Below are 17,158 nucleotides of genomic sequence, written 5' to 3'. Positions count from 1 at the left end.
CCAGCTGTCTCCCTCCCAAAGGATAACACTGAAGTGAACGTCAGTGCTCTGGAGTGTGAGGGTATGATGTCTTTGTTGGCATGGTGTTTGATGCCACAGCTGAATGCCACTGAAACCCACATGCGTGACTCTTAGAGGAAGAAACGTCCAAGTGGTGCTGTGAGGTGAGGTGCTCCATTTCAACTGAACCTGATCTGAGCTTCAATCAGATACCAGCCGAGCGAAACACAACACACATAAACAGCATGTACCCAGTATTGGATAAGTACGATGAGTAATTATGTGGAATTCGCAGACTTGTGGTGGGGAAATTTTTCTTTTTCTACCCTCTGAAATCACAGTGAGGCTTTTTCTTTTTTTTTTTTTTAATGTGGCACACATTGATCCTGAAAAATGCCCTGCACCATAGAGCTTCTGACTGTTACTGACTGTGTGTAAAGTAAAGGCTAGCAACATTGCAAATCAAGTGAATGTGGGACTGCAAATGTGCAAAAAGTGTCCACACAGGCCTGGTGAAATGTGCAGACTTTTGAGAGGATAGGGCTGAACTTGTTGATGTACAGAGTGTTATTCAAGTTCCAGTATTTAGGCTCTCACACACTTGTCATCACTGCTGTTGGAACAAATTACATGGTGTTGTTAGGTGTTAATGGAGATCCTCACATATCGCTGTATCTAACAGGCTAGGGGAAAGCTTGTTAATGTTATGGAATATCTTAATTAATGTATTTTGGTGGTCTTTGCTTGGCTCTCCTGCCTTGGACAACATTTTTTTTGTTTTTACACACAGTTCCTAAAAGCTTCTTTGGAGCGATTCTACAATTCACCAACAGGCTATAATTATTTACAAAGCTCTTGTCTGAAATGGAGAGGGGGAACCATAGCCAATATTTATATTAGTACTCTTGGGATTATCCATAAACCAGGGTACAAATTCTCTTCTTTTGAAACCTTTTTCTTGACGTAAATGATCCAGCAACAAATAAGGATTATTTCTCTTTTATTAAAATGTAAAGGCCACCAGGGCCCTGCTCTGACTTTTTGCAGGAACTGAGTCAGTTGATGTCAACTGAGTCAATGATAAAGTAATAATTGTTGGTGATTATATCTAATATTAATTTCCACAGAGTGCAGGATCCACTGGGAAAAGCATTTGTATGTATTCCAGACTCAGCTGGTGCTACTTGAAATGCAATGGGGTCCACTCAGACCTGCGACCACACTCTTGACTTAATTTGAACCTTTAGTGTGGATATAGTATGTAAAACAGTTCGGCAGTATCAGATCAGCATCTCAACTCGTATGAACTGCGAATTAGAACATGTTCATCTCCACAATATTGTGTCAAGCATTTTACCCTCCACAGCTAGTAGGTGTACTGATAACATTCCAGATTTAGCCAATTCTTTGAGCTCTTTTATGACTCAGATACTATAACAGAGCCCAGCTTTTCTCTCTCTCTTAAAAGAAAGGTGATTTCATTCTCAAGGCAAAATGTTTTTTTGGGGCAGATTCAGTCTATTGTAATTATAATTTACCATTTTTCTTCTAACTTTATTATGATATCCAACAGTGGAACTGTCCACATTGTGATGGGCTATTAGGAACCGTAATGATAGGGTTTAAAAGTTTGATCTGGTACACTAACAATTCCAAAACTGACAAAAATTGGACGAGGCAATCCCCATGCTGATGTTACCGTATTTCAGAGCCCTAAACTGGAACTAATACTTTCAGTTACCCACAAGAAAAAAACAGAAAAAATAAATAAATAATAATATTCCATTCTGTTAACAATAACAGACATTTAAATATGCTTTCAAAACCATTGACTACAAGAAACTCAACACAGCCCAATCATCCACTGTCACTCCTGGCGTCTCCTGACTGTGAGAGTGGTGCCAGGCTTTGGCCAGAAGCAGTCGGATGAGTGGCGAGATTCCACGAGAGCAGTGGAAAAGCACAGAGGTGTGTGTTCAGGAGGCTCATAAAAGCAGCAGCTCCCACCCTGTAAAACGCTGTGAGGACGGAAGAGCCAGGCTGAGATCCGAGCACAATCCCAGGATCTCCCAGGTCCTGGAAAAGACCTGGAATGTGCTGAGTGACAGCACTTTACTCACACGCAGCAGGGACCCTGGTGAGGGACCAATCATTTAAACGAAACGAGCTGTTAGCCAACAGTGCGGTTTTGAAACATGGCACATTAGCAACAGAACTGAACACATCAGGAGGCCATCCCAGGACTGTTGCTGATCAAGGTAATGCTATTAATGATGCTAATGCTCTCGGCAGTCAGAGTTTTATATCTTCACAGCCCCAAAGAGTAAACAGTTGGCAAGTAATGCACAGGATCCTGATAGTGGTGAACTGAACAACTTACTGACTCTGCTCCTGGCCTGGTTAACCTGCTCCCCCAGAGCCTTAGCTTCTGAAAACCTGATGAAATAAAAAAAGAAGAATCCATATGAAACCAGTTTAAATGCTAAAATACTAAACAGTGAGTTAACCAGTCATTTTATTGACACTGGTCATTGCTCACTGGTGATTCTATAGACACAGTTACCGATTACAGCTTATCTGTAGCTATGCATCATTGGTTAGCCACCTTCTATGTCATTTATCATGGGAGAAAACACCAGACATGGATAAGTCACATTCATAGCACCTTCATTCTTCATCCTTATCAGGGTTGTACTGGGTCCAGAACCGTCCTGGAATCACTGGGAGCAAGGCAGGAACCATACTGACCCAGTCACACATATCAGTAGACTGTCTCACAAAATCACCCTACATGTACATGTATTTGTGGACAGCAGGAGAAAACTGGAGCGACTGATGGAAACCCATGTAGACAGAGCAGTGTGGCGATGCCACCCATTTATAATATCATGTTCTATACTGGTCAGCTTTATCAATAAGTTGACCTTGTTTCTACATACATTGTCCATTTTCTCAGCTGCACTGACAATTATACACTGTAGACCACCTGTTGCTCTGCATACTTGATTAGCCTGCAGGTATTGTTTGAATGGTGGATTATCCTCAGCCATTTCTCTGCTCTTTCACACAAACAAACCACAAAACCCAGTCCTCCAGAAACCTGAGTGCACATGGTTTAACATACATAATAAACCAACATCTCATTTTATCATGAGAGATTTCTACAGCATGAATGGTACACTCTTCAACAAGACTGACCTCTGTTTCAGTATGGCCTTATTGTCTTCAACAGTCAGATGATCCTCATGATCCTGTCTAAATATTTCAAATGCTTCTTGCCGTCCCATAGTCAGCTCTGGTCCTGAGGAGGGAAAGAAAGCATGTCAAAAACCAGTGCAGGGTAAAGAGACAGCCTCTCTAATGTGTGATCATGTCACTCGATCAGTTCACCACACGTCACACACTGTTAGACGGCCCTTAGTCTATTACAGAACATATCATTATCCAGAATGAGGCTCGTGTGTGATGTGGCCAGCTGTATTAAAAGAGAGATCTGAGCTGATACAGGCAGAGCAGAAAAACCCTTAGGTTAAGCGGTGAGGTAGACCAGACAAATTCCTTGGACCGTGTTTCAGAGACCAGAATGACAGACCTTGGCCTTGGCTTCCTGAATTCCATCATTTCAGAAATATTCATCCCACTCAAATCAATACAGACCGTAAATGAATGGTAATCCATATTCTCCAAGGTCATCACATTTGTGTTTGACCCCTTAAATTGCAAGATTATTACTCTGTAGTTAATCCTAAGATTAATTATTTACCTAACTACTACATTCATTCATTGAATACATTCAGAAATTGCAGTTAAACTGTTGGTGGTGCTGCAGGTAGCATCATTGTCACAGAGCTCCAGGGTCTCAGGGTTTTAGATTCACTCCTTGCCTCAGGTCACTGTAAGGTGTTTAGTGTGTTCTTCTTTGTCTCTGCAAGTTTCCTCCAGTTTACAAAAAATATGTTGTAATCTATATTGGCTGTGTGAAGTTGTCCAGGATTTGAATAAATGAATGAATGAATGAAAGAATGAATGTAGTAAAACTAATTTATGTAGTTACAAGAGTGAATTGAAATCTGGACCCACTCTGATCCTGAATTCAATGTTTAATGGGGTTTAATGAGATTAATACATATACAAACTCCTATAATTCACCTCATCACAATACATTCATTCATTCATTCATTCATTCATAATCTGTAACCGCTTATCCAGTTCAGTGTTGCGGTGGGTCTAGAGCCTTCGTCACGATACAAAAAAAAGAAAAATATAATATGAATATTACAAATTAATATTACTCTTAAAACGTTACATCATTTTAACCTCGCCGCACACAATTAAACACCTGCGATTCTCATATTAAGACTTCTACTATACCCATATTGCAAAAGCTATTATTGCAATAATGACTAACAAGTGTTAAATTGTGCAGCTTAGAGTTGAGGAGCATCTTGTTTCGCAGGAGACCGAAACAAAGCTGGGCACCACCCACCACCCAGTGGTGCAGCAGGTATTGTCGCAGTCACACAGCTCCAGGGAGTTGGCGTGTTCTCCCTGTGTCTGCATGGGTTTCCTCCGGTTTCCTCCCATGGTCCAAAAACACACCAGGTTGATAGGTGGATTGGCAACTCAAAAGTGTCCGTAGGTGTGAATGTGTGTGTGTGTGTGTGAAGGACTGGCGCCCCCTCCAGGGTGTATTCCCGCCTTGCGCCCAATGATTCCAGGTAGGCTCTGGACCCACCGTGACCCTGAACTGGATAAGCGCTTACAGATAATGAATGAATGAATGAATGAAACAAAGCTGTTTGTTCCTAGCAGTGGCGCAACTAGGAACCAACCCCCTTTTTCAAGACGTTCTTAGTTTTTTTGCCGTGTTGGTCTGAGAGATTCCGTCCTCCTGAGAAGGTGCTGGATGCTGTAAGAGCTTCAAGAAGCTTTCACAATCCTACTGGAGCAGAAAGAGCCAGGGCAGAGACAGAGCTGAAATCACTGACCTGGGAAGCCCTGGCCAAAACAGCTGTCAAATATAAATGAAGCCAGGTGCAAAGCAAAAGACTGGTCTTGGCAGGGCGACACCAAGGAGATGCTCACTGGAGTGTGCATAAAGAACTCCTGTTTCAGAGCTCTGAGGAGACATTTTAAATACAGAATCCAGTAAATGAATCACGGATCGACAAGCCAAATAAATTACAGAGCTGAAAAGCCTTGCTTAGATTTCATAACCTTTCATAATCTAGTTAGGACTAAAATAGGCACCGGTGGGGAAAGTGTAGGTCAGCTAATGTGCACCAGGCCATGTAATAGCAGGCATGTAATAGTCGGACAAGCATGAAATAAAGGCCCAGCAGCAACATAAAGACAAGCTGATTGTGTTGTAGTGTATTTAAACTAATTTTCACAACACTAAATCCTGAGTCTCAAATTCTGTTAAAGCTACAAGCAATCCAACATCTGAGCAGTTGTGTGTTTTATACAGCGTTGTGTACACACATCACCCAGCAACTTTCAGTTCAGTTTATAGTAGCTACAACAGAAAGAGCATTAACAAGGTGATACCCAGAGATTTGGGGTAGCCTCTGGACTCCCCATGACCCCAAACTGTATAAGCAGTTGCAGACAATGAATGAATGAATGAATTTCATATTTCCTCTGGTCTATGTTTTCTAAACCTAACCCTAATCACAAACTCACAACTTATTGTTTCAACCACTAACAAACTCAATTCGTTATAGCACAGGGTTATTATTCAGTGACTACACGGAAAGGAATGCAAGCTGTCTCGAGTTATTCTCTGCTAACAGGAGTGTGAAGGAAGTCTAGACCCAAGTGCAGGTCATCTAAGGGGTTAAACGCTTTAAATGATTCTTTATAATTATGAGGCTCTTTAATAGACGCATTGCAATTGAGCGAGCAATGAAGGCAGCGAAAAATAAATAAATAAATTAAAACAAATACACCTGCTTAGGCTCTAATTCAGCTGTAATGATTTAAAGTATGGGAGCGATTTAAACATCGTAAATACGTAATTTGGGTCATTAACTAAATACAGGAAAAACCACAGAGCGCTCATGAGAATCACGTTCATTTGCGAATGTTGTAACCCTCACAATTCAACTAAATGCTATCTAGAAGAGTTAAATAAGCCTCAGTGTAACATCCAAAAGCCTGCGGTAAGGCTCTAAATGACATTACAAAGGAAAAGAGGAACAAAACTGACTTCATCACCCCTTCTCTACCACAGCCATTGCTCCTCCGTTCATGTGAATGTAGTCATCTCCAGTGGTTCAGATGACAAATCGAAATGGAGAAATAATGTAAACCCTCAAAACAGCTAATTACATCTAATGCTTTCCAGGAACAATCTTGAAAATTACATGTCCATTAGTATGACAAGAGAGCATGGGAACAACAAGGGTGTTCTCAGTCATAAATCTACAGGGTCTTTCAGCACTTTTCAATCTGGGATCATAAATTTGAGGCATCTTTTCAAATGCAAGACCAGAGCATATTTAAAATCCAGATTTTCAATATTTCAGACAGAAATAGTACTCCACAAGGTCAGCACATTTAGTTCAATGAACCCAGGCTGTCCAGATCCATGTCATATGGCATGGAGATGTACTCCTTCATCCATATGATTAATACACAAGAGGAAATATAACACAATGTACAATGTGAAATATTTTAGATATGCAACAAGTCAATCAGTTTTGACACCGCGTGTCTGCTTGTTGCCTTTATTATATTTAATGTATTTTTTAAATATTTATTTTAACATTAAAACAGGTTATGAAAAAATCCAGCCAAAAATACCAACACCCAACATGTAACATTTGTGTTCACTCTGGTTTGCTCTCTGGTTTCATCCAGCCTTTTTTATCTGAAAGCCTTTTCCCTCCATTCTTCTTTCTACCTTTGAGTGTCTCTTCAGATGCGAGTCTCTGTGCATGCATTCGGAGGTCGGAACAAAACAACTGTTCAGAACTTAGACATTCCTTTCCCAGTAAACAAGGAACGTCCCTGGACGTTCAAAATAGGTCTAAAAGTAGTCTGTCCGTCAAGGGCATATTTTAAACGTCAATGGACGTCCAAAATTCATCTTAATAAGTTAGTTAAGTTGTGACAATCGATGACGTCAGTGGACGTCCAAGACGCGTTTTATACAATTAATTTATTTCGGGACCAATTAATAACGTCAATGGACGTCCAAAATACATCTAATAATCGTCTTTTCAACGTCTGTGTTTGGACGTCTTTCCAACTTTCATTTTCAACCTTAAGAGAACGTTGATTAGACGGCAGTCATTACGTTATTTCAACGATGAATCAACGGCTAATTGTTTACTGGGTTGAGTTTTATAAGAAAGGTTTTTTTGTTCCCATGTTGTCAGACCTTTCGATTTTTATTGGGATACAGTCTCGCAGTCCTACATAATCCTAAACATCCTCAAAAATGTTGCTGTGTGAGTTGGACAGGGCAATGTTCTGAGAACACTACAAACCTGACAGCTCTACCTGATCTACCTGGATTTAAGAACTGATTTAGACCGTGTGGATGCCTGTCTAATGTGCAGAGGCAAACTGTTCCATAACTTAGGAGCCATTACAGCAAAAGCACAGTCCCCTCTAATCTTGGTTTTGGGCACATTCAGGAGCAGCTGATCAGACCTGAGTGAGCGATGGGCTTGTAGGGCTGTAACAGCTCCGAAAGGTAGGATGGGGCAATATAGGAGTTTAAAAGTGAGTAATAGCATTTTTAAATGTACCCTAAAGTATATGGGCAGCCAGTGAAGTGAAGCTAAGACGGGGGATATGTGCTCATACTTACCTGTGCCAGTTAAGAGCTGTGGCGCTGCATTTTGTACAGACTGTAACCGGACAAGAGAGGACCCACTGACCCCCATATACAGTGTGTTACAGTAATCCAGCCGAGCGGTAACAAAGGCATGGATCATGGTCTCAGATTGTTGTCTCGAGACAACTGGCTTTATTTTGGCTAGCTGCCTCAGATGAAAAAAGGTTGACATATTTTGACTTATAAGTCATATTGACATATAAGAAACTAGTACTGTTTATCAGATGCAGACATTCTGATGGCTTTATTTATTATTATATTTTATTTGAATTTCAAATTTCTTACATCAGAAGATTATTTTATTATTTGCATTTCAATTATTTGCACCTGGGGGCGACACGGTGGCGCAGCAGGTTAGTGTCGCAGTCACACAGCTCCAGGGACCTGGAGGTTGTGGGTTCGAGTCCTGCTCCGGGTGACTGTCTGTGAGGAGTTGGTGTGTTCTCCCCGTGTCCGTGTGGGTTTCCTCCGGGTGCTCCGGTTTCCTCCCACAGTCCAAAAAACACACGTTGGTAGGTGGATTGGTGACTCAAAAGTGTTCGTGTGTGTGTGTCTGTATTGCCCTGTGAAGGACTGGCGCCCCCTCCAGGGTGTATTCCCGCCTTGCGCCCAATGATTCCAGGTAGGCTCTGGACCCACTGCGACCCTGAATTGGATAAGCGCTTACAGATAATGAATGAATGAATATTTGCACCTGATAGTGATGAAAAATTAATACAATAAATGCAGACTTTTGTCATCGGTTTTGTTCTAAATATTAAGCTAATATCATAGTGTGCAATCTATTAATCCCATGTGCACATATACTTGGGCTGCACTCCTTTTAAACATGTGGAACTACTAAAGTGAAATACAGCAAATATGGAAAACAAAGTCATTCAGCCGAGACTGTTCTCCTTATTTACTCTGCATCGTGTCTGGGACATGTTTATTCCTATCATCACACACTTTTTTTTCCTGCTCTTCATCACAAACTGCAGGCAAAAGTTCCCGATTTCATCTTACAACCCTGAACAATGGAATAGGACTATTAATCAGTTTCTAGTAAAAGCAGGCAATTTATTTATGGGTGTTCAATTTACCAGAAGAACATTTCACACTGTCTGGTAAGTGTAACCTATGACTTATTTGAAAGACATTTAACACATCAACAAACAGCAATGTGTTGACTGAAATGTCGGACTTCTGGCTTTGTTTAGTCATTTGCGCTGCTCCTGCCTTGGGCATGGAAATCAAAAACAATTGCAATGAGAATTCCTTTACCACATTTATAGATTGTGCCATTTTCCTAAAGCCCTGGACCTATCACATGATTTCAATTACACAGTGTGCACTGGGAGCAGAAACAAGACCATGTGAGATTAATTGTTAGGCATTTTGGAATTTTGTTTTTTATTTTCGGAATACTCTGATTAAAACCAGGAAACATCCCTCGGAGTAGATCTCGCAACAGCCAACCACAACAAAACTCCCCAGCAGTCCTGCAAAGGAAAAGGCCTCATCTTTCGTTCATAGACTGCAACATTCCAGACATTTTTGTCCATGAGCAGCATGACATCACAGTTTAAATGTCCTAGAGAGGCTTGTGGGGTTATGACCACTATTTTTCTTTGCTTGAGAAGCCAAGATAGAATGTCTCTGTACTCTACTGGCAGTGAGTAGAGTACAGTGAAATGACAATCAGATGAGAAATCAGAGAGCTGCAGAAAGACACAGCATGTGTAAAAATGTATTATAATAAGGAACACATCCAGAGAGCATTAGATTTATCCTGCTGATCAACAACTGTGTTTTAGGGGCTTGGGGAAATGGTGAAGGACGTGAGTAAAAGACTAAATGGTAACGTAATGGTAATCATCGCTATAAACAGGCTGCTCTGTACCTCAGACATTGTTCCCCTTACAAGTAGCTGAAAAAGTTAGGCCTCTGATTCTCAAGAGTGGTTGGATTCAGACTTTACACAGCATGGTCTGCTATATGCATCATCTCTAAGGAGTCTCCGTTTACAGTAAAGAATGGAGGCCGTTTTCCACTTTGTCTCAGGTGCTGTAGTTCAGCAAGGCAACAGGGAGCACCGTAGGTCTATATGTCAAAAGGAACAAGTCATGTTTCTCTTTAAACTGGGGCCCAGAGAGCACAAGGCTTAGACTGAATAAAGATATAGCCGTTACTCACTAAACCAAGACAGGAGGTTACAGCCAGAGATGACCGGAGAAGAGAAGCATGAAGAGATTTAGGTGACTTCCAAGACATAACACTTCTAAAGGGCATATTGGGTTACGAAGGCCTGTAGAATGTTTTTAAGCCCTTTACTCTGGTGTTTGCGGTCCTGTATTTCATGTAGCTACACCACACTGGGAAAAATCCAGACGGTGGACTGTGCTTTCAAAAGAAAGTAGCAGTCTGGTGATCAATGTGCTCAATTGAAATTTCATCTATTTCATGATCTACTTCAATGTTTATTGATATGACAGATGAGACAAAAATCAAGCTCCAGTCTCTGGCGTTTCTTTCTATACTTCCACTGTGAAAAGACAACAGATAATTCAGTGCTATTGGCCTAAAAAGATGTGTAGCTGTCAAGATAATACTGAGAAATGGAATTAGAATAGTAAATCAAATACAGGGGTCCTCTGACGCTGATCCATTCCTACGTCGCGTCGTAAACCGATTTTCGTAAACTGAAGTCGGAACATACGTACATATTGTACGTAAATAACATACTGTAAGCACTTATCCTATCCTAACACCTATCCTCCTCGGTCCCGAGCCGCGTCACCGTGTATTCTTCCGCCGCGCACACCACACAGGAAGTTCGCGTTACGACGCAAAACCACTTAAGTCGAAACAAGGCTTTATACAGTACATGGGAGATGTGACGTAACCCGAGGACCTCCTGTATCCCTAATAATCAAAGATCCCTGCAGGTGTCTTGGAAAGCTCAAAGGAAGAATAAAATTCTAAAAAAATGTGATTACATTTCTGTGAAATAGAGATTTGTGGGGTTTTTTTACATGTTCCTGATGCTGAGATAGGAATAATATGTACATGAACATCATTTTAATTGGGTATTTAATTACAAATGGTCTCTGATTTCTGCACATTACTGTGTCTGCAAGAGAAGCTTCATTTATTTATTTAAAAATTAGTTTTGCATTTGAAACATTTTTTTACCTAAATAATACATCACTTTAGAACACTACAGTAAAAAAACAAGCAGTCCCACAATCAGGCAGAGATGCTCATCTTACAGAGGGCCATTGCTGAGCCAGAATGGCTTCCATGTAAAGGTCATAGTCATTTTGGTCTCTTAATGTTAATCCTAGTGGAACAAAGGCCTGCAATTATCCAGCTCTACCCATAGTGCACTCTGCCCTGCAGAAATTGTATCATTGTCTCCAGATCACACTTAAAATGCACTTGGGTATACAAAACTTTTATATAACAAGTTTTGGCATAGGGAGTAATGACATCAGACTCAATGTGGATGCTGTAGAGCATCTCATTCCACATGCAGTGCATATCGGTACATGATGGACATATGAAATAATACCCTGCACTGAGGTGCTTTACAACTAAGGCAATCATAAATAATCCTGTTTAACTGGATTCCAAGCAGTGTAGTGGTTGAAACACTGTATTAAAATCAATGTATTCATAGTTTAAGATTATATTTAAATGTAGCAGTATAAATTATTTATAAAACCTCTGAAACACTAACCATGACACATTCCAAACATCCTGATGTTATCATGTTTCCATATCGCCCAGATGTAAGCAGTGAGCATTATATAAGTAACTTTTCATGTTAGAAGTGCATACGACCATAAACAAGCCGCTAAAACATAAGCAAAGTATGTGATAGGCGTGTGGCACGGAGGATATATGACTGTGGTCAAGGAGGCAAATAAGACCATCAGTAAAGCTTAAACAGGGAACAGCACAGAGATCAACCACAACCCACACGAAACATGTTTGCTGGTTTTGAGTTAGTCATGATCATTACAGCATCACCATTATAAAACCAAATTCACTGTTGTTTGCTTTTATGAGACAATCATGTAACGAATGCTGCCAACTCAGAAGGTTTCCTCCAAACCATCTGCAAGACAAAATGTCATCTGTAATGTGTTTCAAATTAGTCCTTTACCAGTACGTGACTTTAAAGTTGACATATCATGAAAAAAATCTTTCTGTTGCACTTGCACATTAATTTGGGAATCTGGAGCCTACCAACCCACAAACTGTAAACAACTCCATTTTGTGGGTTGCCTAAAGTCAGAAAACATGGAATAAAAATCAAGTCATTATTTTACCAAAGTAACAATACTTTTATGTGAGTATGGATTTAGGTTGCTCTTCTGCATTATCTGGGTACAGCTCAAACCAGTTATAGATCTTGAACTGAGCCCTTCCTCTACAACAGGATATTTTGGGAGCAATCAAAGGAAGTACACATTCCTTCTCCAGCTGTTCCATCCGTGATTTAGGCTTTTGATTAGATTGACGCAAAGCACTTCTGGAGAGCATCAGGCCCATCCGTTCTCTTCTTCACTGCATGAAGACAAAGGGTTTACAACAGTGGAGCATTGCAACACAGCCGATCCCCTGCTGAAGAGTGAGACAAGCCCAAGTACATTCCTAAAGCTCCAGAATTTGCTTCCAAGTGGCGATGGATGGATGGTTTTATTCTCTGAATTTCAGTTCCTGATCCATTTCCAGAGATTTGAAAGTACAGTTTAACGTCTTGGATCACTATGTACTTCCATAGTGCCACTTCCAGTGGACATCATTCAATTGCATAATCCACATTATACACACACCGAACCCACACGTCTCAGCTGATGAATACACAAATACGCCTCGTTGTCAACCTTATTGTTCAAGAAAAGGCATTATTAGAGGTTAAAGTGTCTAGCTTGTATTCTTCAATCATACACGTGTCTATCCACTGTGTCATATGCGCCCACAAACTGCACCTCTTGTTGCTATAGAAATCACTTTATGAAGTTTATGGATTGCCTCGATGTGACAGAAATGTAAACTTTCCATTTAAGGTATTATGCAAATATTTTAAGCTGAAAATGTCTCCTAAAGGCATATATTTTTTAAAGATTTCTGCTTCTAAATCCTCAAAAACTTCTTTATCTCTCTCAGGGTGAAACTCTGACACAGTTTCTATGTATGTAACCATCAGACATTTGGAAAAGATTACTTCCAGCAGAGAGATAAAATCTATCTATGTATCTATTATGGTAAACATGTGATGCATTAAAGCACCCAGCTACATTTAAAGGCATTTTTTGGGAAGAAATGAGCATGGAGTCTATTTAGGGTGCTCTTATTTTCTAAAATGACAGCGTAGCAGAAGCAGCTGGCAGAAGCCCCACAGGCATGGAGACTGTGCTTCACCAGATCAGGAGGAATGGCAGCAATTACACCCGGTCACTCTGATGATTTCAAGGCATTTAAATGAGCTGAATAGAGGGGCCCAGCCAAGGCCTCTTTAGTGTCACCGCATCCATAAGTGATGTCTGAGAGGAACACTTAGGGATCGCTTCTCGCTCAAAAATTGGCTGCTGTGCATGAATTTCCATAAATAAGACTCTTGGCCAAGAGTGGACAAGAACACAAGGACGAACACAGACAGGACACATTGCACACAATGATGATCATGTAGTTTAAACATGTCATGAATACCAAGAGGACCCGAATGGCTTTGAAATGGACGCAGACCTCATGGCATTGTAACAGATTGTAATACAACTGGAACAGATTCTTATGGAAAGTAGCTTTTCTGGCAGAGACCGATATAACAGCCATGTGATGCGTTATCAGAATCAGATCTAAGGAATTATGGATCATTATAGGCTAATCATTTGATTGTCCAAAAATGAACGTCTTCTGGTTCAAATTAGGGTGTGCATATGGATTTTATATATTGTATGATTTCTCAGCTTCCTTCCAAAAAATTTGAGAGATTTTGATTCCACAGGCATTTAAAAAAATAACAAGAACCATACTGTGCTGAGATAAAGCATTGTAGTGTTCATAACCCAGACATGGCCATGATACAATGCTCTGAAAAAGAGAGACCTTACTTCTCTAATCTGGATTGCACATTTCAACAAATAAACCCAGTAAAGCACCAGTTAAGCCACGACCAGAATCTGCAGAATCTACAATGAATCATAAAACGAATCATACAATGAAGTAAACTCTGAGCACTGACAGGCTACTGGTTTCTTTCAGGAACATCCATTTTTGCTTCACTGAAGGACAGGAGTTGGTGTGTTCTCCCCGTGTCCGCGTGGGTTTCCTCCCACAGTCCAAAAACACACGTTGGTAGGTGGATTGGCGACTCAAAAGTGTCCGTAGGTGTGAGTGAATATGTGTGTGTGTCTGTGTTGCCCTGTGAAGGACTGGTGCCCCCTCCAGGGTGTATTCCCACCTTGCGCCCAATGATTCCAGGTAGGCTCTGGACCCACCGCGACCCTGAACTGGATAAGCGCTTACAGATAATGAATGAATGAATGAATGAATGAATGAATGAAGGAAGGAAGGACTTACTGTAAAACAGTAAACATACAAAATAGATAACGCTTTAAAATCTCTTGTTTATCTACAACTGGAGATGTAAATTTTTGCTGCATGCAAGACATTATTCCAGTGGTAGCTCAACTACCATAAAATTCACATTCCCATAGATAATTGTCCTATCTTTACAGTGCCACTCTAGTTGAAAAGCTCTAAACTGCATAGAAATATAATGAATGAGTCAATAATATTTCCACTTATATAGCCTTTTTTTTCTAGATCCCCAAATGGCTTTACATTCTTTGGAACGTTAGGGAGCCACCTTAACATCCACAAATGTTCAGCCTCCACCTGGATGATGTGATGGCAGCTAATTTGTTCCAGTACACTCAACACACATCAGATGTTTGATACAGTGGGGACCAGAGGTAACGATTAAGCCACTTTATTTTAAGCTGGGGATGATTAAGAGGCCAGAAGTGACCACGGTGGCAGATTTAGGAAATTGTGATCTTTTATGACCTCAGAGAGTCAGTACCTTGGTTTTATATCTTTATATCACTGCATTCGGGCACTGAGATCCACACATACCACAGGGATATTGTCTCCTGTTGGCCTCACCAACACAACTTTTAGGAGCCAACTACAATTTCTTGTAAGGCTTGGACAAAACATAATTAAATGTATGGCCAGGAAGAATTAAAAATGCCTCCTTAAAGTGGCTCATACCTGCAGAATTTATAATGTAATCTAGTTGTTTCCAAACTTGATGACATAAGAATGTTTTGCTTCCAGACTTAAATTAAATTTAATTCATTGTTCGCAGCTTCTTACAGAACAAAACAAAATAAAATCACATGTGCAGTGAAATTATTAAATGATTTGCATTATTTATCTCGCTCATTGGCATTGCTGCACCTCAGCTATAACAACTCCATGCCCCCCACTTTGGGAATCACTAATGTAATCAATAATGAAACGAAATTTTGTAGGCATCAACGCATTCATTTTTTGTGTAGTCTCTGTAGGTTTAATGTAGTAACTTACCATCAAATTAGGTAAAGACCACTGCATGTAAACACTTGTAATATGATGGGTGACAAGTCACTGAAATGTGACTGAAATGTCTTCTGAAAAAGGAAATGATTTGCCTTTAAGGGACCAGTCCGAAAAGCACTGCGTTCTCCATTTAGAGTCATGTTTAGTGGATTCTGCTATGTTTTCAACATTTCAGATTCCTTTGGCTTTGTCATAAAGTCCAGCACTTCTTAGGCACTAAACAAACACCAGTGTTCCAGTTTAGAGGACAACATTGAAACAATATGTTCACTTCATATTTCCATCAGTTCAAATGAGGCTAGGCCCTCAAACATCGCAGCTCACTTCCTGCATCAGAGCAATGTTGTTTATAGTTGGCCGCATTTGCCTCATGACAATTTATTACTGCATGTGTTGGCGAAAAATAAGAAGAAAAATGTCTGAGAAGTGCCAGAGAAAACCTGGTTAGTGGTGTTCAATAATAACTCACCAAATCCAAATTCAAAACCAGGCTTTTGTAAGAAAAGTTTACACTGCAACCCAATGCTGATTCATGGTGTGTGCCATGAGGTTTTGCATACAGAAGCAGAGGGACGAGTAAAACGAAAAAAATGTAAATATTTGAGAAAATTAATGGACAGCTGCCCTGCACTGTTAACCTCAGTTTTAGTTGTGCTGGACAACAGATGGAATGCAGTCTTGAGAGTTCCAGACCTGCTAGAATTACTAGGATGTGACGGATCAACCGAGTTTAAAAGAGCACAACCAGCTCATAAATTCCCCCACAAGTACAGAGCTGTGATGGCACAAGGGTCCATTACAGTTTTCCTGCGAGAAATCTGAGAAGAATGTGAAGCGCGCAGCAGCAGCCTGTGAGACACACACATACGCACACATCATTTATTCAGCATTTTATAAACACAGCTCTCCAGGAACGTCCATTAGTCGCTGTGCATCGCAGCTTGATGACTGATTGATTCTCTCCTAACTAGAGCTGGACACTGTCCAAACATGTGTTTGTTTTTTAATGGTCTCCTCTTTCTGAACCCTGTTTGCAATTACCCTCACTGGCCCTATTTCTGAGTGGGGGCATCATTAACCAAAAAAGTCCAGCGAGAGGGGTGGCTGATCTGGGGCCTGTGGTGGAGCGGACAGGAGCAGCGGCTCAGTTGATGAGTTGCTGGCTCATGCTGCATCCCCAAAAGCCATGATCACAGTAATTATCAGCGCCCAGGTTTATCATCATCTTTAAGTCCCTACAAAACCATGCAGAGAGGAGGAGAGCCAAACACATGGTGGTTAATGGCGGGGAGTGCTGGCTCTCTCACTGTAATGTTGGACTGCAATTGGATTGGCTGCTTCACTCTCTTTCCCCAGGCTCTGGTCAGGGTTGCAGAATGATGAAATCAACATGATGGGTTTTAAATATTCTCAGTTTAAATATTCTTGCAAAACAGACAGAAATTCATTTTTGCTTTTCTTATAGATTTACATTTTAGAACAAACTCTGGGGTAAAGGATAGAAAAAAAGTCAAAGATTCACAGAGCTCTGTTAGTGTCCATTAGTGCCAACAAGTCAAGACACTAAGGGCAAGTGAAGGCATGGAAAACTAAGGAAAAAACACTTCCAGAGGCAAAGTTTCACAAAACTCATAATCCACAAGCTACACAGAGTCCTGACTAATTGCTTTCCCTCTCCAATATTTTACATTGCCCTTGAAATATAAATAGTAG

General features: G+C 40.6%; 1 protein-coding gene across 5 annotated transcripts in view; it reads right to left on the bottom strand.

Annotated features, from left to right (window-relative positions):
- The window catches only part of kif6 (kinesin family member 6), a 94,017-nt gene that overhangs the window by 34,584 nt on the left and 42,275 nt on the right, over positions 1-17,158 (bottom strand). For all 5 annotated transcript variants that reach the window (XR_010803706.1, XM_066675343.1, XM_066675350.1 and 2 more), the window contains exons 14-15: positions 3,199-3,301; positions 2,381-2,436 (exon numbers count right to left, since the gene is read on the bottom strand). Coding sequence is in view for 4 of the 5 variants with exons in the window: in XM_066675343.1 (XP_066531440.1) it covers positions 2,381-2,436; positions 3,199-3,301 (159 nt within the window). In the remaining variant the exon portion in view is untranslated. The remainder of the gene's footprint in view (positions 1-2,380; positions 2,437-3,198; positions 3,302-17,158) is intronic.

Source organism: Hoplias malabaricus, chromosome 1, assembly GCF_029633855.1.
Source record: "Hoplias malabaricus isolate fHopMal1 chromosome 1, fHopMal1.hap1, whole genome shotgun sequence".
Classification (NCBI taxonomy): Eukaryota; Metazoa; Chordata; class Actinopteri; order Characiformes; family Erythrinidae; genus Hoplias; species Hoplias malabaricus.
The sequence above is the reverse complement of the archived record's forward strand: the minus strand, read 5'-3'. Positions and strand labels throughout refer to the sequence as shown.